The sequence below is a fragment of the Tympanuchus pallidicinctus genome, unplaced genomic scaffold (assembly GCF_026119805.1).
Source record: "Tympanuchus pallidicinctus isolate F22 unplaced genomic scaffold, pur_lepc_1.0 scaffold1, whole genome shotgun sequence".
Taxonomy (NCBI): domain Eukaryota; kingdom Metazoa; phylum Chordata; class Aves; order Galliformes; family Phasianidae; genus Tympanuchus; species Tympanuchus pallidicinctus.
The window spans coordinates 71,962,495-71,986,073 of record NW_026294618.1 but is presented as its reverse complement, the minus strand read 5'-3'; the positions used below and the strand labels follow the sequence as shown (position 1 = coordinate 71,986,073).

The 23,579-nt window shown below is 40.6% G+C and overlaps 1 protein-coding gene across 7 annotated transcripts; it reads left to right on the top strand.

The window, feature by feature from the left end:
• Positions 1–572: 572 nt before the first annotated feature.
• GNG4 (G protein subunit gamma 4) lies at positions 573–13,403 on the top strand. 7 transcript variants are annotated; one of them, XM_052671964.1, is made up of 3 exons: positions 573–656; positions 7,353–7,457; positions 12,628–13,403. In XM_052671964.1, exons 2-3 carry the CDS (start codon positions 7,362–7,364, stop codon positions 12,754–12,756), a joined length of 225 nt encoding a protein of 74 aa, XP_052527924.1. In that variant the 5' UTR covers positions 573–656; positions 7,353–7,361; the 3' UTR covers positions 12,757–13,403. The 7 variants fall into 7 exon arrangements, with proteins under 7 accessions (XP_052527924.1, XP_052527915.1, XP_052527920.1 ...); XM_052671955.1 differs by lacking the exon at positions 573–656 and adding an exon at positions 1,229–1,329; XM_052671960.1 differs by lacking the exon at positions 573–656 and adding an exon at positions 1,323–1,419.
• The last annotated feature ends 10,176 nt before the right edge of the window (positions 13,404–23,579 follow it).

Here is a 23,579-nt window from a genome sequence, read left to right as displayed (position 1 = left end):
TTTTCTCACATATGAAAACAAGTTGCAACATCCCGTTACTCTACCACAATTACACAAGACTATTTTAAAGCTGTTGCTTGCCTTAAAAAAAAAATCTTGTAAAATCCACTATGTGTTTTTGAGCTTCTAGATGTACTGAGAGCATCTTCTTTGACGCTGTAGTGAGATGAAACTGCTGACAAATGCCCTCTGTGCTAATGAGATGTGGCAGTTACTTACCGGGTGCTTGCTCTGGGTGGGATCAGAAAGCCACTGGCTTTACACCTGCGTTCCACAACGGGCTGTGCTGTGTATTTCACAACTCAGGTGGGTCGCTACTGAAAGAGGATCAAGAAGTGTGGCTGCTTGGTCTGACTGCACTCTTGCACTTTGCTGGGCTACCTAGCAGAGAGCCAGGCGAAACTAAGCTTGCTCACTTTTCCCCATGAAATTCTAAAATCCTGTTTTTAACACACCTGAATAACGCCTGCAGTGAACATATTGCACGCGTTAGTGACGACTCTGATTATCTGAACCGCCTAGTAATTGCTTTGTTTCAGAGCATGTAAATCACTGATACGGTAAACAGAACCTTCGGTAGGCTGATGGTGATGCTATTGCGTCTGAAAGGAGCAACTCTTCCATAAGCTACCCAATTTTCTGGGACCCCGGTGAAGGTAGGGCCATGTTTGTACATACATACGTCCAGAAAGGCATTTTGCCCTGCTTGCCTTTCTCCTGCCGCGTTTCCTTTTCCTGAATAACCATCCTAAAAGCCACGGGCTCAGTCTTTGCGAGGGGACGTCTCTGCTTCGAAGCACTTCTAAAAGCAGAACTTTGCCCTGCACTGTATGGAAAACAGAAGTGCCTTGGAAACATTCGTGTCTGATGAGGGGGAGAAGGAGAGGCAGTGGTGGCAGAGGGGTGACACACGTGCCTGTCCCTCAACGGGAGCTTGCTATAGCGGATCTCCCATCAGCACGCGTGTTTTTAGGGCCGATTTTTAGTTAACGGCGTTAACCGCCACTGAGCCTTACGGCTGATTCTCCCATTTGATTTGTGTACACTTTTCCCACTACGGCGCTGACTCATTTCGCCGTGCCCCATTAGCCGTGACAGCACAACTCGCGGAGGTCCCAGCGCGGGTTTTTTCCACAGCGGAATCTTCTTTCTCTTCACCCTCCCGTCGCAGGGCCGGCGCGAGCTCCTGTGCCAGAGCCGCTCTGCCAGCTCCGCGCTCCAGAAACGCGCAGACGCTCGCTCCGCGCCATTCGCTGGAAGCGTCCCAGCGGCTGACCGACTGCGGGGTGCCGCGGGCGGGTGCCGCCGCCTGCGGGGGAGGAGGCGAGGGCAGGGCGGCTGCAGAGCGGTGCCCGGGGAGCGCCCGCGCGGCCCCTGCCACTGGCGGCCGCGGACGGCTCCCGCCTCGCCGCGCTCAGGGTGGGTACCGGCGGCGCGCGCCGCTCCTCAGGGCCTAACGGCTCCGCGGCGGCTGACGGGCGCGCGGGCAGAGCGGCCGCCGGTGAGCGCCGCGCTCCTCGGGCGCGGGAGCCTCGCGCGGCGTGTGCCTGGAGCCGCGCGCCGCGGGAGGTTCGGGCGGTCTGCGGCGGCCGAGAGCAAGAACCGGGCCGAGCCTGCCGTCCCGGGGCGGGGCCGGGCGCAGGGAAGCGGCTTCTGCACCTTCCCGCTGGCTGGGCTGAGCGCGGGACGGGTGCGCGGCGCTGCTGCCCGGCCGCCGCGTGCGGTGCTGCCGCACAGGGATGCGGGTAACGGGCGGGGACGCCGCCGTCCGGCAGGGGCGGGTGCTGCGCCGTCTGTGCGCCTTACTTCTAGTTGGAACGGTCGCTTTTACCTGTGTATTTCTTTAGAAGTTCGCGAGTACCTTAAACTTCGTCAAGGAAGCGAAATAGCGGAGGGGGGAGTGGGGGTGGACTCTGTGCTGCAAACCTTCTGCTTCCCCGCTGGTGGTGCATGGACAGCATCAGAGGGGTGTCCATGCGAGGTTGGCTGCTGCCTTGGCTGCTGGAGCGCTGAGAAGCGGGTTGGTGCTCGCGTACAGAACACAGCGTGCCGATGTCGGAGCTCGGCAGCTGAGTGTCGTGCAGCGCCGTGTTAGATGGAAACAGAGCCGCTGAAGTTGAGCAGGTCTGCAGTTACTGGTGAAGTCACCGCACGCACAGAACAAGAGTTATGTTGTCTCTTTCTTGCTAAGAGCAGCCTTCCCGGTAACCATTTCTGTTGGTGCTACCAGGTGTCTTTGGAGGGGGTGGACTTCCCCTCAACCTCTTCAGTATCTGTCAGCTTGGCACGGAACAGCTGTGAGGCTGTGAATGTTCTGTTTGTAAACCCGGTGCGTTTGCATGTGGGTAAACACATATGGGCTCTTTCCGCCATTTTGAGTTTGGTTTGCCATCATGTCTGACTCAGAGGCTGTTCCCAGGTATGTCTGTGCCTGGATTACCTTTGCATGGGGAAGATTACGTTCTGCCGAGGTGGAAGTCCTAGAAGATCTGGAGAGGGCCATAACATTCAGTAATTTTGAGTCCACCATTTTTGATTGCTGAAAGAAAAAAGAATGCAACAGTTTGAGTTGGGGTTCGTTAGATTTAGTTCTGCTGTATACACCTTTAGCTTTACTTTAGCTGTACTTGGAGGTGTAAGAAGATAAGCTTGCTGTGCAGCCTTTCATCCCACTGTAGAAAACTGTACTGTAGAGCTTGAAACTGGGTGTTGCTTCTGTGTTATGCAGTATTTCAGATTCTTTCTGCATTCTTTTTCTGCATTCTCTTTAATAAGTGTTTAGAGGCTTTGGTAAATGTACATTGCACCTCTTACCTACACGAGGTCAACCTTTACCTGCAAATATTGATGTAACTTCCTGGGTTATCAGGAGACAACTTGGCCTTTGAAGTGCTATCGGGTACAGTCTAATCTACTCTATAAACAATGCAGAAAAGTTGTTCTTCACAAACATTTTATGAGCCCAGGAGAGGAAAATCTTTGGCAATCAGTGGACTGCATCCAGGAAAAAAAAATAATAATAATAATAAAAAAAAGAGAGAATGAAGATTACGTGGGGTCAAAAAATCTAACAAGAAAAAAGCCCTCAGCTGAGCAGGATGGGAAAATGCCACTGTGCAGCCTGAGGATATGGCTGACCAGCATGGTTTCAGCCCACAGTAACTGCTCGGCTGGAAAAGGCCATGTAGCTGCTGACCCTGTTCTTTTTAACGTGGTCAGCATTCCCCTTAAAGAGCCATCAAGAATGGATGGATGAACTCAGCACATTACGTAACCGTATTCAGGATAGATGAGATCCTGTATGATGTAGGACTACTGGCACACGCCAGTAACATGCAGACTGCACGTAGTCCGTTCACTAACATAGTTACTGTAACTACGGTGACTGTCAGAGCCTGTGTACCTTTGTATCGATCTAACTTAATAGGAGACTGCTGGAAAAACAAGCAGAAATGAACACAGTGAGCACAGCTGAGCACTTTCTGGTTTGAGGATTGTAAGTAACTGAAAAGGTGGGGAGAAGTTCTTCCTTGTGGGCATCCTGCCACCATGTAGGATACAAATATTAGTGAGCCATCCCGGGAGCATGTAGGCCTGGAGAACACCTGAGTGTCTGCAGGGAGTGCTGCAGAGAGTGCTCAGGGCTGTCTGTCAGGCCGTGGGCTGGAGCTGAACACTGAGACAGAGATCCCATGGGAGCACAGCTGGAGGAGTTCTCATCTGACCCAGGGAATGCGAGTTCACAGAAGGGATATGTAACAGATAGTCTATTACAATTTCTTTTCTCTCCAGAGCTTAATTTCTGAGCAACAAAGTTGTTTCATTAAAGAATATTGAGTGTAAAGTTATTAGAGGATAACATAGAATCTGAGGATTCGCAGCCAAAGCTTCATCTGCTAAGACATCATAGTTTGATTTGAGAATGGGAATTACTCTCACAGTCGACGTCACTTAATGTGTGATAGTGTTGTAGCTGATATGCTAGTGCTCTATTTGTGCATGAGGGAAGCCAGAGGTATATTTAGCTTGTGAAGTGTGAAATAGGAGTAACCTGCCTTATAAATTCTAAAACGCAAACTGGCTATATGGAAAAACAGACTAGATACTGAAATGGATGCTAAGCGCTTCCAGAAATACAGAGGTTAAATATTTAAGTTTGTGTAAAGGTCAGGAGAGGAGCAGGATTTGGAACACAGTACAGGTATGTGCCTCAGGGCGTAAACAAAACTCTTACTAGGGATAAACACAAATTTTCTACAGTGGCTGAAATACCTGTGGCCAGATTTTTTTCCTTTTTGAAGTTTATTTATGAAGCCTTCCACTCTGATTGTTTCCTGAAATAGTTTACCAGAGTAATGCGGATTTTCTTCTTATTTTTGCCTCATTTGCTGTATCAGAATGCACTATGCTTGTGGCATCATTTGAGAAAAAGGGGTTTGGATTTTTAAAAGCATTTCAGTGACACTTTGACCATCTCTGAATCCCCTTTTCACTTAAAAGTGCTTAAAAACCAGGTGGAATTACTGGAAACACTGTTCTCTTCAGATTCAATGCAACCAGTAACAATTCACATATTCTCATTCTAGTGCATAACTTTCAGAGGTTGATTAAATTTACCAGAAAAGCTAAGCAGATCTGGAATTCTCTGTACTGTTCATGGAGTTTCAGTCTCTTAATTCAGTTTAGCTGAAATGCATTATTGAAAATCAGATTTCTTGTTTGCCTCTCAACTCGTGCAGCAGCAAATGGAGACTTGCCTTTGTACTTAGCTTAGATTTTTCATCTCTGTGGTCATTATTAGTCCAGCCATGAAGATGATAACATTTGGTGACTCATATTTGTGGGAGTATCATTTAGTAAACAAAGATAAATGCGTTTGTTCTCGTCTTTATAAATGGGTCAAACCTTAAAAGCAAGGAGGGTAGGTCAAAGAGGAAGCCCAGAGATGAGCTTTAATACAGAACTTTCACTCTTCTGGCTGCCTGAAAGCCTTTTGTCCTTGCCCACTGCAAGTCAGAACATATCTGAACTCTGTTTGAAGACTGGCTGGTGGATTGGCTCTGGGGTTTCTTTTGTACTGTATGTTGCATTTTATCCAAAGCCATTTCTTCCACATGCATTTAATCCTGTGCTCTGTGAGGAGCATGAGTTAGCTGATTGTAGACAAAGACTGAGAGAAGAAGTAACATTTCCATGTTCTAGCACAGTTTTAGTTAGACAGGGTGCATTTCAGGGAGAAACTCGTGTTCCATCTAAATAGCATATGCATGCACAGAAAGTGTTCTTTGTTTTGGCATACATTATTTTGGCACACAATATAATTTCAAAAGTAGCATTTCTTCTTCCTAAGTTTATACAAGTACTGTACAGACTACCTAGGGCACATGGGTTGGAAGTCAAAGGTTCCAGAGTGGTTATCCATCTTATTTGATCTAGCAACAACATTGAGAACTGCATGGTAATGAGTTGACTTACTCTCATGCCCTTAGGAAGGAGCAATTCAAGAAAGCCACTCAAATACTGACCTACCTTAATTAGGTGTCTCTTTGACCAGATCATGCTGTTTGAGCTTGGCTGTAGATCAGGCAGTAATTACATTCTTTTGCCTAAGTATCTGCGGACCAAGATGACTTCTGAAATGCTGCTACTTGAGTACTCCTAAGGGCAGAAAAAAACCAACTTACTTAAAGATAGCTATGAGCTGCAGGGTCTTTGGCACAGAGACGTCTTCCTCTTCCACTGCCTTTGTCACTCATTTCCCAGCCACGGCCTCACTATTCCCAAAGCTTTCTCAGTAGTACTTCACTTCCTTCAGATTAATCTACTAACAGCTCTTAAGAATGGTAAGCACAGCTATCAGATGCTTAATTGAAATCCCTATGGATATCACTCCTTACTGTACCGGTTCCTTGAACCAGGCATGGACCATCTGCCTTGCCCTCATGGGCAGCAGTTACATCCACATACAGGAATGCTTTCTTGAGCACACTTTGCAGCTGCTCCCTAAGAGAAGCAGTAAGAGTATATTAGAAATGCTTGGAGTAAATGGCAAACTTGATGTGAAACAGAGAAGTGGGAGGCTGAGGATGGGAAGAGGTGCAGAACTAGGGTTCCTGTCCCTTCATCAGAGCAGATGTGTATGCTTGCCCATATTAATCCCTTGTGTGTCCTACTTGTTTCTGTTCAGACAAATGGTAGTGATTTCCCAGATTTGTAAATGATCAGGCTGACAATGAAAAAACACCAGCTAACAATTACACAAACAATCTCTTTGCTTTTGGTCAATTCTTTTTACAACTCCGAGTGCATTTAAGGTCAAGCTTTTTTCTGTACCAGCCCATTAGACTACTCTTCTGAATGAGTTCATTTAATGAAATTACAGTGGCTCTGAGAAGTAGTACTCATAAATTGAAATAAAGAGCTGCATCAAAAGCATATATCAGTAACCATGAGGTGGTGAGCAGAATGTGCTTGTGTGATACAGTTTTATAGTAATTTAGTGCTGGTGGTAGAATGAGAGCTGTAAGGTGATGGGGGAAAAAAAGACTTGCCAGCCCTGTACATGATAATTAGCCTTGATGCTTATGTATTTCTTAATGAGTAACTCTGAACTATGAAATTCCTGTGTGAGCACAACTTTGGATGTTGTCTCAATCTGTTCATCTCCAAAGGAAACACTAAAAAGCAAGGGATAAGAACCAGAGTCAAATTTTTTGCTTACCCTGGGCTTTACCAGGTCATATGCAGTACAGTATGCTATATAATATTTTATTCTTCTTTTTACTTCATTGGAGATCTCCAAGAAAAATTTGGAAACCACTGTGTTGTTTCTTCTCAATCTCGATTATTTCATTTCTAATTTATTTAGTTCCATAGACAAAATATTGACCCTTTCTCTACCTTAAAATACCCCTGTTTCCAAAGTTCAGTGAGGTCAGTGTGGCATTCATTATTACTGTGCACTTTTCTGATCTTTTTCTCATGTTAGTAGGTGTAATCAGGGTGTGGAGCCAAACTGCATAATGACTGAAAAGTCAGTTTGTGAACAGCTGTTCTGTGCTGGCACTCTGAACCAGGGTAACAATTTCTGCACTGGAACACTGGCAGTGTAATCTCATATTGTTTGCAGGATTCAGACAGTGCTTGCAGTTGAAGGTGCAAATACGTGATGCAATCAGGTACTATTGAGTAAGGGAACAGGTATAAATGCTATGTGATTTGTATTTGTAACCCACAGCCTGGCATGGTCAGTATGGTGGGGTGGGGTTGGTTAGATTCTGATAACTGTCTTCTTCCTAATTGGTGTATTTGCTAGCTATACTTCTAAACTGTCTCAACTTTGCCTCCTCCAGGGAAACAAAATGAAGGAACTAACGTCAAACAGTACAACCAATATATCTCAAGCTAGGAAAGCTGTGGAGCAATTAAAAATGGAAGCATACATGGATAGGATGAAGGTAAACATAGGCTTATTTTTCATATCTTGAGTTCGTTTCATTTGAATTCATTTGTGTTATAACCTCCCTCCAAAAAGACCTGATCACCTGAAATCAAAATTCTTGTTGAGGAATAACACAGTATCAGGTCATAAACTCACTAATTAGAAAGACGGTATTTATGGCTCAGCAATATTAGTACAACTGACACAAATAATCAGTCACAAATAAATTTCAGTTTTGGCTGCTAGTGTTGTCTTGTCAGAGACAGCTGAATTTGCATAGCTATAGTTTCTATTTTGTATAGTAACTTGACAAACTCATTTCAGATAGATGTACACTCATAGAGATGGGTATTTCTGCTTCCTTCAGTATGGCTCTGCCTTTTCAGCACAACCTTGCAGGTTAATTTTCATTTGAATCAGTCCCAGATTCAGGTCATGTTGCAGCTGTGTGAACAACAGAACTGACAAGGAGGAAAGTTAATGAGTGGAAGAGGGAAGGGCTGGAAAAATGTGGGCTAGTTTCTTGTAATTTGAATTGTTGATCCTTAGTAGATTATTTAGAACTTGCTTTTATATAATCAAACTATAACTTTCAAGTATGAAATCATTAGCTCAGTTATGCAGATAGCTTCATTTGTTAGATGTATAATGACATTCTTAATTACATATGTAAGAATTACATAGGTTACTTTTTGCAGTTAGTTTAATTAAAAAGAACACAGGCACTAGCAGGACCTAACAATCATCTGGCTTGCAAGTGTAATTATTTTACCTTTCAGCTTGGGACCAAAAAAGACACCAGAGACGTTGACATGTTTCAGTATTCCGAAATATATGATAACATAATGTATAGCTAAAATATAACTAATGCTTATGGTATACTAATACAAACTAAATATGACCCACAAAAGGCTGATGTCTTGATTTCTAGAACGCCTTTGAATAAGTACATGAGGGATTATGAAAAGAGGTTGGTTTCCTTATTTCAATATCTGTTTTCCTTTTCATCTTTGAAATGATTAAGTGTGTACTTGGCAAATTTTGCCAAGAGGCTTCAAATGGCTCCAGTAGGAGATCTGAATTTTCAGATCATAGCTGCAAAATTAGAGAAATGTTATTTTTCCTGGCTTCTTGCAACTACTTACACTAGCTAGGCATTTAACAAAAGATCAGCCCCTTCAAAATAACTTAGACTCTCTTTTGCAAGTTATTAGCCAAGTAGTTATTCCCATAGTAGACAAGACCACATTGTTAACATTAAAAAGATACTTTTCAAAGTACCTGTGTTGTTGACCAGGGAAATCAAATGTTCCAGCTCATTTTTCTACAACAGAGGCACTTTGTTTTCTGTGGACAGCAGTTGCAACAATTAGGTCTGCTCAATAAAAGTTTTGTAGTTAAAATACATTTATAGTTACCCATTCCCTACTGTATTCCAGGTGTGGGGTTTTTTTTGTTTTTTTGGGTTTGTTTTTTTTTTTGTTTTGTTTTGTTATGAGTTTATAATCAAGTCCTGCAACCATTCAGAGCAGCAAGCAATGCAGCATTTTGGGGTTCAACAAAAACAACTCAGTGTGGAAGTGTGAAAGGAGCAGGGCAGCTATAAAAGAGAAGATGAAGTTATTGGCATGTGGATTGGTTGCAGTAAGGTGTATTACTGTGGTGGGTTTCTGTAGACCTTAAAAATCCCTGAAGGATTGTAAATCAAACCTGTCTTACTTCTCTGCAGAAGGAATGGCTGGGATTATAACAAAGTAAATAGAAAGCAGGAGGTGCAGATTCAGAGATAGAAAACATGAAATGAAATCAGATGAACAGCGGCCTCGTGAATTGTAGAGTAATGCATCTGCCAACGCTGTAAAGTTGAGAAAGCAAAGATAATATTGGTGCTTTATCACTGCTGTCCCAAGTATAAAGCACTATTTAATCTTCCCTTCAAAAGCAGAAAAGCATGGAGGAGTGGTCTGACATTAAGCATCGTGGTGTATCAGCTATTACTACATTTTCTTTTTTCTTTAAGAAGATAGAAAATATTCCTAGCAGATCCTGAATAGTGTTGGGAGATAAATGTGGTGGGATTGGCAATATACGTGTGTGAATCTCTTTGTTTTAGATGTAGAGGATAAGCAGAGTGGGTGTCTAAGCAAAGGTGGTAATTAGTCACAACCTATGACAAGACAGATGACATAGTAATTGCAGCATTTTGCCCTGTCACTGAAGCTTGTAATTATTAGTGCAGCTAACAGGATTATGTTCTAGCTTTGGCTGTTTTTATCACCTCTGTTATTCTAAAATGTAATGTAAAATTCCACAATCCTCCTAAGACTGATTCTTCAAAACATCAGAAGCATCAGAGTTGAGTGTTTTCGTCTTGTTTTGTTTGACTTTTTCTTTTGGTAATTTGACAACCAGACGTATTTATCATTAAAAAAAAATAAATATACTTTTATAAAATGTGAGGTTGATGTGATACTGATGCATTCCATCCCCTCCACATATACAGCTTTAGATGTTTTTAAAAAATGAAATGCTGACTTTTTGCTAGAATTCATCAATCAAGCTGGAGTCTAATATTTTTTTTAGCCACTTCTGCAGTATGTAAAAATCACTTTTCATCTGCAGAGCAAACTATTGCACAGGTGAACTGAAATGATAAATGTGTGCCAGTTTTGTTTGAATATTCAAATTAGATGCTTTTACTTTAAGTCTTGCTAAAAGCTGACCAGAAACTGCCTGGCAGTATTCCCCTAAAGGCGAGTGGAAGCCATGGTAGACTGGCCTTGCCTTCATTTAACTTCCTCTATGACAGAAATAGGGTGAGTAGCACATTATTTTGTGCGGTAACAAACCAGAGTGTTGGCCAGTAGGCTACCTCTGCATGCTGACACATGCTAAAAAAAGCTATCCATCTATGCTGTAGCTTTAATATAATGCGTAATGCAGAGGTCTTCTGCCACCATTGGTCTGAATAATCACACTGAGCAGGAAGTGTACTGGAGGCAAAACTATTTCGCTTTATTTTTTTGGCCACCGCTCTGAATTTGGTTCCTGTGGCTGTGAGCACTGTTGGCAACGTGTTCACTGCTGCTGCAGTGTGATCATCTAATTTAACTCTCCATACTAAGTGGTCATTTTTCCACTGCACAAGCATGAGCCATTTCAGTTCTTCAGTGAAGAAATTGCTATAATTCAGTTTCATAACCAATGTAATCCTCATGGGAGGATTTCTCCTCACACCTTTTCTTGCTTAAAGGATGAAAATATACAGCCTAGTGCAGGCTAGGAGGCTGAGTTTGTGATAACGTACAGAAATCTGATAATGTTCCTCAGTACCATCCTTTTCATTGCTGTATGATGACTAAGCACAGTAATATGTAGAGAAACAATTAGCAAATTATATCCCTGGATTTATACCTTCAAAAAAACAAAGCAACATACTTGGGCTGCTGCAGCTTATCCATATGTGGAACAATCATGACAATTATGGGAAAGTTGGTCATCTTATATCAATCTGCTTAAGAAGTTGTTGGCTTCGTGAGTAAAACATTTCTCTTATGCTCATTTATATTTTCTTGAGGTCAGCGTAAGTCATTAGCACAGAAAAACATCTTTGCTGTTTTTTGAAGCTCAATACGAATTTAATAATCAGTCTACATTGTGCTTCTCTTTGGAAAACCTGCTGTTTAAAAATTCACACGTAAATTTAAAATTGTGAATACAACATTCCCACACTTTTGGCCATTATAGCTCTACCTCTGCCCAGCTTTTTGTCTTGCAGACTAATTCATAGCAAACTAATTTTAAGTAACCTGAACACACCTGCTTCTTCAGCTGGGAAGCCAATCATACAAAATCTGTGGGTTTCAGCATTCTGCAAAGGCATATTTAGTGGATATTTTAAAGATAGAAAGTCACATCTTATCTTCTGGCAGTTAATTTAATTGTTGTGTGAATCATGATTTGATATCCATTGACTTTGTAGAGCTAATCTAAAGCTTACCACAAGATGGACTTTTGCCAAAGCAAGCAGAGCGTGGGGATGCTAAAGCCAACAGTGATGACACACCTGTCATAAACATATCTGAAATCAGATTTGTTTTTCCTCTTTGCTATATTTGTGCAAAGATGCTAACTTCAGTGTTTGACAAAGGAAAATCTGTCCTGGTGATCAGGGGAAAGACTTTGTAAACTGTCTCATTCTCCTTATCATAATACTGAAAATGCAGTAATTCAACAAAGCAAAGAAATGCAGATAATTGTAAATATCTTGTGAACTGAACAGAAGTAATTCATGTCTGTATGTATGTCCTAAGTTCTTGAGGGGAAAAATCTCCCAAACAATTGAACGGCAGTATTCTCAAGTCACAAAGTTGGAAAAGTTTGAAGATTTTAGCTAAACCTCAAATAGTTTCATCTTTCTTTCTTGCAAAACTTCTTGAATATCAAAACACTGTTACATTCCTATAGGGAATGTATAGCTTATTTACAGTAAGGATAAGCCAGATTTTAGAATTTGGAGATGTTACAGTTTTTTATTTTAGAAGAATATTTAAGTGACGATCAAATTTAATGTGATGAGTGAAACATTACTTAAAATAGTTTACTAAACAGAAGATAATAGTCTGAATTATCTCATTTAACTTAAATGAGAACTATTATTCAAATTATTATTTTTATTCCCCATTTAATATTTCATTTCTTAGTTCCATTTCCATGCTCACATGCCTCAAGATCTTTTTCTCCACATCCAGATGTGGAAAGGATAGAGAGAGTCTGTAGAAAACTTTGCAGTTTTGCTGCTTTGATGCCTGGGAATAAGAACTGAGGCAGAAGGCCTCAGAAGGCAGTGTCTACAAAGACATTTGTCATGAAGGATCCCTTTTGCTTACAACCAATCAGCAGATGGATATTTCAGTGCGTATATTCTCCTGACCTCCCTACTGATGGAGATGAAAAGCTGAATATTAATCATATAAGTCAATACCATGCCCTGTCACTGGGTTAGGTGAAGTGTGTATGAGGCTTACTAGGTATAATAAGAGCAAATTCAGAGCTGTGGAGTCCGATAAGATGAAGAGTAAAGCAGTTTACTGTTTGAAGACAGTGTCCAATTCTGCACGTTACATGAAGAATATTTATGCACTGCCTTTAAGTGTTACAGTGGTTCTTCTTTTTTCTTCTGGTAGGTATCCAAGGCTGCAGCAGACTTACTGGCATACTGTGATGCTCATATTGGAGAAGATCCCCTTATTATCCCAGTGCCTGCATCTGAAAATCCCTTCAGGGAGAAGAAACTCTTTTGCACAATCCTTTGAGTCGGTTTTCAAGTAAAAATATTGTATGTTAAAATTTGGTATCAGTGATGCATGTTTTTGGATTTAGCATATCTTCCTCAGATATCAATATTTAACCTAGGATGACAGTGTTTTTAGAAGGTAGTGCATTTCCTGTTAATAAATACATAAAATAAAAATAAAAATCTTAAAAAAAAAATCAAGGTAATCCTTATTTTTCAGACCAGTGCATAAATTTCATTTCAGTTTTCATAAACGTTCCGTGGTTCTTAATGAAAGTATCTAGAACAGTATCGAGTTGTAGATATCTTTGGCAGTCATAGATTTTTCTGAGACCTAAATGAGTCATACCAACTATGAAGCTATTTTTAACAATCTTATTTTCTTCAGAAGGTGAATTTAATTCATCTGCCTTTACAAATTTTTATCTAAAAAGAGTAGTGTGACCTTTCCACGAGAGGCACTATTAAGGAAAAAATGCCAGTGATCTACGATGTTTGGGACGGTCAGTCTTATACAATAAGTGATGTTTATAAATATGTTTTGTGAAAGCTGTAATAAACTGGACTACAAAAACAATCTGAATAAGGAAGTACTGTAACTACAGGTAAAATGAAGATGTATGGTTATATACTACGACTGCATCAATAAAACTTTGGGGAAACATGGCTGGTTGCATCCTATTTTGAATGATGATGATTTAAATTATTTTAGAACGTGAAAAGATGTGTAATGTATCGTGTCTTCCTATGGGGCTCAGGGGAGGGTGTAAATTCTGCCCTGATTGGTACTGGAAGGTGGATTACATTTTCTAAGCAGCTCTCTACATGCTTTCACCATTTATGGGTATGGAGGGCAATAGTAAAATAAGGTTATGCCAGAATACTCATCAAGACCACCATGCCATCAACAGGCACTATGCTTGTATGTTTTGAAGCCACAGACTTCAGGCATTGTGAGAAAAGTTATCAGCAAGTTATTTGCTGAGGTTCTGAGAGGTTTTTTCTTATGGCTTTGTCTAAAGTGCAACTCAAGAAAAAGAATGAGGTATGGAGGAATATGAATTAAGCTCAACTGAGGTACCTACTTCTACATGTATAGTGGAAATTTCCCTCCATGAGTGCATATGAAGTCAGCCCCACAAGTGAGGCAGAAAACAATTTTGTTAGAAAATTCTATTACTCAGTAAGTCAGTGCTTCAAACAGCCATCCATAATGGAACAGAAACTTGGATTCCTTCTGTGCCCTACGTACCTGCAAGATGAGGCGCCGAGTCTTGTGAGGTACTTACATATTCAGTTTAGATGCTAAAAATTTGGTGGTTTGGTGAATGAAGTTTGCATTTAGCCCAAAGTGCACGTTCTTGCTTCTCAGTGTATTTTTAGCATTTTCTGTCAATGTCTGTTGTACTGTTTTGTGCAGGAGAAACATAACATGTCTTCATTGGTCAGGCTTAGCTTTCTTTGCCAATAACTTGAGTAATATGATGCAGCCACCTGCATTATGTACCAGAGTGCACACAGATGGGTTTGGATGGGGTTCCGCTGCAGGCTAGCTCCTTCACCAGATCAAACACCACACCTACATATTTATTCATGAAATATTCTTGAAAAATAACATTTTAGCATATTACGGTAGCATTATCATAAAAAATCATATTCCTTGTAACCAACAGAGTTTCATGGTGCCTTTCATTTAAAGATTTGTTTATTCATTTGCCAACTGAGGACATGGACAGTCTGGTTAGCACAGAGCTGTTTCACAGTGATTATTCTGAAAAACATTCAAACATCACGAGTAGGTCTTTTTATTTAGGCTCTGTCTTGGCTCCCATTCCTAACTTTTAACAATATTTATTGATGCTTGTCATGCTCTGCTTTATTTTGGAGGGTAGAGAAACAGGCTTTGGCTTACTTCAGCAGTGAAATAAAAATAGCTTTCTGAAAACATTTGTTAAAAAGGAGCAACAAAATGCTTAATAAGGTTCTTTAGGGAATCCTTCCTACACAGTAAGTGGCTCGGTATCTGCTCTGATCACCATGACAACATTTTCATTTGTTCTTCCACATGTATGGTTTTCACTGGAACAGCAAGGAAGAGGAATATAGGACATACTGCTTAATTCTCAGAGGCTTTGTAAAAACTTGCATTTGTGTCTCATCATTAACACTCCCGTCTAACATAACAAAATCGCTGCAGCTTATTACAGTAGTGCAAATAGCTTGCTTTCCTCTTCCAATTAACATCTGGAGTCTTGAGATTGAAACATTTTGTGATAGCTTTGAACATTACTCATTTTAAGAGCTGTATCTGCAAAAACTCAATGTCACCCAGAAAAGGTGATGGATTGGTTTGTACGTAAGATTTTTCTGCAAAAAGAAAAGAAAGAAAGCTTTTCTTGAGTGGTTGTGAACACACTGTATCTCTCACAAGCTTAATAGCTGGCTTCCTATGTTTGTGGTTTCTTTCATCAGTTCTTGAGATAAAAATTCTCTCTTAAGGTGGCTTTATGCTTCTCCTGTTAAGGAAGGAAACACTCTGAATACTGTAAATTGCATATTTATTATAGCTGATATCTATAATGTACCTGAAGAAGTTCAACTGTGTAAGCATAACACTTCATTGGAGAACAGGACAGCCTTCTCCACTATCACTGCACCTTTATTCCTTGAATAAATATATACTACTGGTGAACTGCTGGGAGGAGAACTGGTAAAAAAGAAACCTGGAGGATGAGAAGTTCAAAATAATTTCAACATCTTTGGATCATTTAGGATCAAAATACTGTCCCACTAATGAAAAGGACATCATCTGTTGGGGTTTTTTTAATGCCAACTTGGTCCAAAAGTCAATCTTTAGAAAAATGTATTTTCTTCCTACTCTGCAAACCATAAAATGTTCTTGTCGTTATTGTATTTTTTGCTGCTTTGGCGTTTGATTTAGCTAATCTGCTATTGATATTTGAGTTTCAAATATGCTCAAGCACTTTATCTCAAACTCTACAAAAATATACCTAGAATTTCTTGAAGATTTTTCTAAAAATAGGTGCACATCACTTCATGAAGTACAACATGTTTTCAAAAAACAATAAAAAACACCCCTCCAGAATACGGCTTTGTCCAGCAGAAAGGTTTTTTAAAGGCAGAAGCGACGAGTTTTATTCTCATCAAACTATCTGATTTGGTTCCCACTACCTTCGGTGAGAATAAGACCAGGCCATTTACCCTTCTAGTGTAGCACTCATCTCTCAGAGCTTTATTTCATATGCCAGTAGACATATTACTGTGTATTTCAGGCCCAGAGAACAACACATGTTCACTGTTAACAGTGTGAGTTGCAGCTGTCATCTCATGTAATGAGAAACTTGGAACAGGAGTTGGAGTGAAGAAATTTCAATGTTAGTAAGATTTCTTCATATTCTTTCTTCCTTGTGTTTGTGCTGCGATGAAATAAGACTTCCCAGTCGTAGATTAGTAGCAAACTATAGTGTATCAATATCATATGTAGGGCTGGATGGTTTGCATTCTTTAGATCAATCTCCTTGTTTTATGTTGAACTTAAAATGTAATCATTTTGATATTGAAATTATTTCCTACTGTATGGTAACTGTTGAATTACAGCCTGAACCACAGATTGAGCACCTGGGGAAAGGACCGGTCAGCCCTGGGAGCACAGGTGAAGGCAATTCAGCTGTGTGACTGGCAAGGGTGGAGCTCAGCTGCACATATCTTAGACCTCATTTAAGGGCTGACTGATGTCTGATTGGAGTTCTCAGTTTTGTGAAGTTTTTTTCTGTGGGCCTACATGCCTTGGAGATGGGTGAGCAGTCCTTCTTTTCCTTCCTTTTTAGCACCTTTCTATTGTTAGTCCCTCAGTCGTTACATGTCTTGTATCACCTTTCCATCATATCAGTCTCTCTGATTGTTACAGCTACTCTACTGTATATCAATTTCCTCTTCTTTGTTTTCTTCATCGTGCATTAAATTAGCAGGAGGCTGCTGGGCTACCAATAACAGGTAGGATTTTTAAGCTTGTCTCCATGAAGTTATGGAGAAGGTAGATGAACAAATGGAGGTAAATTTAAGTTATTCTATGTTGCGCTACCAATTAAAATAAATATGAACTTTGCTGTCAGTGATGCAAAGGTAAATGCAGGAGCTGTTACCAGGAGGTTCTGAGAGGCATGGTAACAAAGAACCTTTGTTCAGGATATATACCAGGGTATGATGAGATAATGACATTTTATTGCAGAGATTTACAGCAATGCCATTAACCGTAGCAGAAGGAAAGAACGGTCAGGAAGATTAATGCAGTAATTGTTTATTGAGTTGAATTTCTTTTATGAAAGGAATAACAAAAAATGGACTCTGGAAAGACCTGAAATATCAGCTTTCCTATATAAAAATCTGTATCCATCTATCCTAGAAAATGCCATGGTTATGGCTAATCTTTGGGGTTGCTGGATTTCTTTCTTCAGAGAGACTAAAGGAGATGTGGGGGAAGGGTGAGTTCCTTAGAAATAGAGGTTTCTTGTATTGAAAAGCAATAATAATGAGTTTAAGACATTACACTGTCTTACATAGTACTATGAAATATGAAAAACAGCAGGCAAAATTACAAGAGTGCTGTATGAAATGTTAAAGGCATCTGCGTATTCAATCTTTGGGGAAAGTGATATTTGAAATACACACTACATATTTGCATCTAATTTGTTTCAGGGTTATGACACGATTTAATTAAGTACATCAAAAAATACCAGTACTGTTATGGGAAGAACTTCTCTGTCTGCTATAGGAAGATGTACGTATGAGGCATGAAGTAGATTTTCACCACCTACATTTGTGAACGCACAAAAAGAGCAACTTTACCTTAAAATAGGCTTTTTTTTTTCCTTCCTAAATTTCTTTTATGAAGCAGAAATTTGTGCAGGATCGTCTATGACTGCCACCTATTGGTACACTGACAAACAGCCAGCTGAGACAGGAAAAAAGTATCAAGCCTCAACTAGAATGGCCTACAAAGAGTACTTTAATTTATTAGGTGCTGGACAGCAAGCACTTCAGTTTACGTGGTCTGCACTTGGTAAAGCATCACCTGTAACTTCTGAGGCTTCAGCAGTTCAGTTCCAGACTTGTCAGGTTAGGAGAAAATGAATATACAGATTGGCTAAATAGGTCATAAGAAAAAAGAAACAATAACTAAACCTTTGGGACAGTCTTTGAGGGTATGAGTCAGAGTTGCCGTGTATTCCTGTCTGGAATTGTACTTTCCAGTTTGAAACATTACTCTTCTTTGTTACCAAATGCAACCAGTTGTGCCACTATGTCCTCTTTTCTCCTTTCATCAGTGATGTCATTACAAACTGCCCTGAGTCGTGGTACAGTGAGCCTCTGGTAATGAATTTTGCTTTCTTTCCTCTTTGCAGAACTGTGCAAGAGCTTTCATGTGGCTGAGAGCTGCATTATTCCTTTGTTCCTGGCTTCCATTTGTTGTTGTAGTTGTTGCTTTTGATGTTTGTTTGTTGCTTAATTTTATTTCTGAGTACTATTTTCCAGTTATTATAGTCTAGGAAATACTTTTCCCTATACCACAGGGTAAGAATTCAGACAGAATAGAACGCAGACCTCTGCCTATGTTCAGAAAAGTATTTTACTGAAAATACATGAGCTATGGCATAACAATCTGTCTGTTACGTGTCCTCTCACTGTGCTATGCTCTGTTATGCCTTTGAACTTCAGGCTGCTTACGACAGCCCTTTGTTCTTTGTATAGTGTGCTCTACAGAGATGCACTGTTGTGGTGGGTTTTTGGTTTGGTTTTTTTTCAGTGAAGGGAAGGGATGACCCAGACTTCCTGTTAACTTTGCATTTATAGGAAAGAACCACCGTGACTTTCAAAAGTCTTTCAATTTGCCATGGCTTTAAAAACCTTTATGGTGTAACTGCTGCTCTCTGGCAAGTGTAGCTCACTTGAATTTTTCTGTAAAACTGTTCTTACCTTTCTTGTTGCAAAGACTTTCACTACCACAGTTCCTGATCATGATTCTTGTCTGAGAGATCTCCCTGAAGACAGCACACATTTTTCATCGTATTCACCAGAACACAACAGATATGAATTTCCAATACATATTTGCAGTGTTGATACAGTGTTGTATTCTTGTGATGACAGTCATATCCTCAGAAGATTAAGAAGAAACTTCAGATATTAAGATTTTTATGAAAACAAAATCCAAAAGGAAATGCTGAGAAAATAAGGAATATCTTGGTAATATCCTCTTCAAGGTCTTTTCTACTCAGATTGCACATATTTGCTTCAGATTGTGGAAAACGTCTATAGAGAGTAGCTATAAAATATCCATTTGACAAAAATCAGGAGACTGTAAACAACTCTGTCTATACCAGCTTAAAAAAAAAGCTTGCAACAAGACCAAACACATTCATGGGTATTAAAACAGTATCTAAACACAAATATATTAAAAGATCACTAAAGTGGCTAAGTTGAACACTCTTTTAAGAAATGTCAGAGCTAAATTTGCTTATGCAACTTCCACTTGCCTCTCTAATTTGTATGCACTACTATTACACACTTACACTGCAGGAATTCCCACAAGGCATGGTATAGGCAGTGCTCAGTTAATGAGAAGTTCTTCAATAGTGTTTTGGCATCTTTATTCATTGCGTAGCCCCAGGCCTCATTTACTTACAAATTCTGCTTTCAAGGCAGAAGAATCCCTGATGGACTTTGCTGCGGTGCTGGTGATTGACTGCTTCACAAAGTATCTCCACAGAACCCAGCAGGAACAAGAGGGTGTAAGTACTCCCAGCACAGTGCAAAGCCGAGGCTGAGCAGGACAGGTGGAATTGGCAGTCCTTGCCTTCCCAGAGCGCTTAGCTTTTTCAGTACGTGAGGCAATGTTTCTCACTTGCTCGCGCTTCACCTGCAACTCCTCACCACTACAAACTGGAGTGACTTTTGCGAGCCAAGTGCCCAGAAACTGAAGGAATAAAACAATGTAGAATACTTAGTTTCATGATTTTTCTCCTATCCCAGGAGGTGATGACAAATCCAATCCTGAGCAGCAACGAGCCTACCTTACACTTGTAACAGTTTCTTTCATGGTCCCACCTCATTCATACTGCATCTTCTGCAACAAATGAACCAGCCATCTGGCACATTCTCACATCCATTCTAAGCAGGGTAAGCACCGTGTGGGCTGAAGAGCCTCCAGTCATGTAAAAATAAGCCTGCGTACTGTCTATCCAATGACAGTTAATAATAAAATGGTGATAAATAGCACAGAGTCAATCTGTCTTGTAATACCCTCAACAGCTTAACGCTCTGCCAGCTGAGTGCTTAAAAAGCATACTTGCTGCCCTAGGTCTCTGCAGGACTCCTTGGAACCCATAACCTCTTATATCCACATCTTCAAGCCTTTCTACCGCTTATTAAAAATAGCTGTTTGTTAGCTAGACACAAAGTACCTAACCCCACGCCTGGCTGTTGCCTGGTTATTGGCTATTTCAGACTAATTCAGCTCTCTGCAAGACATTCCTGTTTGTTCTCTGCCTGTCAATGTGTTGTTGCTACCATATGGGCGGTTTTGAGTCTATTTCTATGTTTTTGATTGTTGTGATAATGACAAGGAGTTGCATAAGAATTGAAACATTACTGCTGTATTGATAGATCTGGATCTCTGTGGTGCTCTGCAAAACTGGTTTTGTGTGGCAGTTCATGTGAATTCTTGTGCAGGTTGGGCTGATTCCAATTAACAAAAATAAAACTGAACAACCTCTTCTTGCCAAAGCATTATAAGGATTATTCTAATTTACCTCCTTCTAAAATAGAGCATGGTGACCTGTTGGCGAGAGGAAATGAAGTGTGGAGCTCCATCTTACCATGAAGGAGAAAGAGATGAGGAATTTGGATTACCTTTGTCTGAATATGCAAGAGCTGTTTTATTGTCTGGTTCTTGCAATGCTAGTGAAAGGAAGGCTCTACAGGAAATCCCTGGATCTCAGAGAAGCCATTCTAAACTGTGGCTTCTGCTACAAATCAGAGCTGTGTGCCAAAATGGTTAAAGCTTCTGTACAGGAAACATCAGGGAAGAAGAGCAAGTTTGGATGACATAAATCAGCAAAGCTTAAAGGCTTACCAAACTTCTCAAATTTGAGTGTGAAACAGATTGTTGTCACTGCAACGCTCAACCCAAACAGCGACAGTGTGAAATAGATTCAAGAAGCTCATTCTCCAATTGAGAAGCACAGGACAGCCTTCATTAAAAAACAAATAAATAAATGCCCTGGAATAAAATCAGTGCAACTTACGACACCCTGCAGTGCTCTAGTTTTGGTGGGTCTTACAGATCCTAGCTACAGGTTGTTTTAATACCAACTATATGAAGGGATTGCGAGATTTAGTTCTGAAGCACTGTGGTATTGCTATGGAGAGTCCAGTCAGTGTGGTTTCTGTGAAGGCAATGATGCCTTTTTGACCTTCTTAGCTCTTTGAATCTCTGACTAAGGGGGAACAGAGAGTAGAATCAGTAGTCGTAACATATCTGGACTTTTTTTTGTGTCTAGTAAGTCTCCCTTGGGAGACTATTAAGGAAAATAGCCCTGGGCAAAACATTGTTAGATGCTTGCTTCTATCCAGTGTACAAATGAGCACAGGCCTGATGCCACCCTAGCTGCACACCATGTGCTGTGCAAAGCTTTCTACTAGGATCTCTATTCCTCTCTGCATCAGCCCTTAGACTTGCCTGGTCACATACTGTTGACTTGTCTTTCCTGCTGCTAGCTGGCAGCCCTTCAGAGAGAAGCCTGCCTGCCTTCCAGCCTGCCTTCCAGAGATCTTTTTTCACAGGAATTCCTTTCTGTCCTCAGCAGATCCCAATTATACTGACTCCATTAACAACCAAGAAGAGGAGTCCGGGGACTCACCTGCTTCTGTACTTCACCCTGATCTGAAAGCAAAAAGGGGAAGCGGGGAAGCATTGCTTCCATTTGGGAAAATAAACAAGATCGATATCTTCTGGAGATCCTAAAGAAAGGATTGGTAACCCTCAATACACACAGTGAAATCTGTCTGGGTTATGAGTTTAGCTTATGAGAATTATGTCCATGGGCTAACAGACATTAAAAATCTGAATGCTGCAGACAGGCTGATCATGGTGTGTAACTGCAGCCCTGGTGTGTCAGAAAGGACAATGCCTACCCAGAGACATTATGCAAATTTAACAGAAGCATCTTGTGTTTGCAAGCAGCCTGGGGACTTACATTTTGGTCTCTTCTCTCTCCAGTTCCTGTGCCCAACATGTTGTGCTGTGCTTCATGTGCCAGAGGGACAATCTGAGTCTGTAACGTCAGAAGAATACATGTGCACAGTAAGAACAGAATGAAAATAGTGTGTTTTGACTGAACAATACATTGTGAGTGTATTATTGTATAGAAAGCAAGGTATTGAGGAATGTGATCCTCTGTTTTGTCTGCAAGTAATTATAACTCCTGGACGTATTTATAAAGTTCCCATCAGCTCACCTGCCCATGGAGGCAACTTAACATACAAGTATGAGGAGTACAAGCAAATGTACAGCAGTGATAGCTGTTGGACCTGTTGTTATTTCTGCAGCTGAATCTGCAGAAGGGCAAGGCAAGTATAAATAGCCATTAATACCAATAGCATATTTGTGCAAATACTTTACTGCTATTGTTTGCTGACAAATACGCACTCAATTGCATATTAAATATGTTTACATATGCAAAGACAATAAAGCAGATGTATTTCCAATGTGTTTTTTTTTTCTGTTTATACCCAAAATACGTATGATAAAATCATTGGTTTTTCCTTTCAATATCTCACTCCTGTTGAAAAATGAGTCTTAGTTAAGCTATGAAAGGACTTTAAATGTTTTCCAATCATTTCCACAGCTTGATTTTTTCAAGAACAGATTTAGGCTTCTTTTCTACAAACTCGATGCTTTCTTTTAATTATACTTCATAGAGGTTCAATAACTAAATTATGTGTTTCTGATAGAATAGCTTCAGGAAGCATTCATTTAAGCCTTAGGGCTATTACACAACAACTTAGCTCATACATTAGCTTCTGAGAAGCTTATTTATCAACACTGCTTTTTCATGTAGATTCACCATGCAGAAGGTCAAGGAGACCTTTCTCTTTGCTGTCTGTGTTCAGAAGGACCAGATAGATGAGTAACTTCTCAAGGTATCAATAATCTCATGCTCTCCTTCATCCAACATTATTGAAACTTGTTTAATCAGGGTGAAGTTACCCTTGTGGCTATCCAGCTTCAGCAAGTGGTGGTTGTGGGTTAGATGCAAGACAGCTTGGACTATTAACATCTCCTAAATGCCTTCCCCAAATCAAGAATATTACCATCACATCTTGGCCACTGTCCTGCCATGGTAATGACATACCAATTGTTTGAAATCCTCCATGGGATTGTAGCCAAATAATAGATTCCTTGCTGGAATGAAGTATTTCACTCAATTGGTTTTGAGTGCTGTCGTGTTGATGCAGTTCTCTGCCAAAGTGAAGCATCCTCTTGCCTTTATTGGATTAGTAAGGGATTGTTCTGGAAAGCGATGCTGTTATTATACCATGACTTTTTGAAGGAGAACCTCTGCAGGTAAATCTAGTGTTGCACAAAGATGAACCAGGAGGGTTGTCTTCTTGCTTTTCTGAGGCTGAGTGCAAGAACGCAAATCACAGAGAAGAGCCTCATGCATTCCAAGCACAACCGAGGGCAGCCATTCCTGGCAATGGGGCAGGCCTGCACGACCTTACGGCTTCGTGGCCTTGCCAACAGCCACGTAGGAGAGCTGAGCT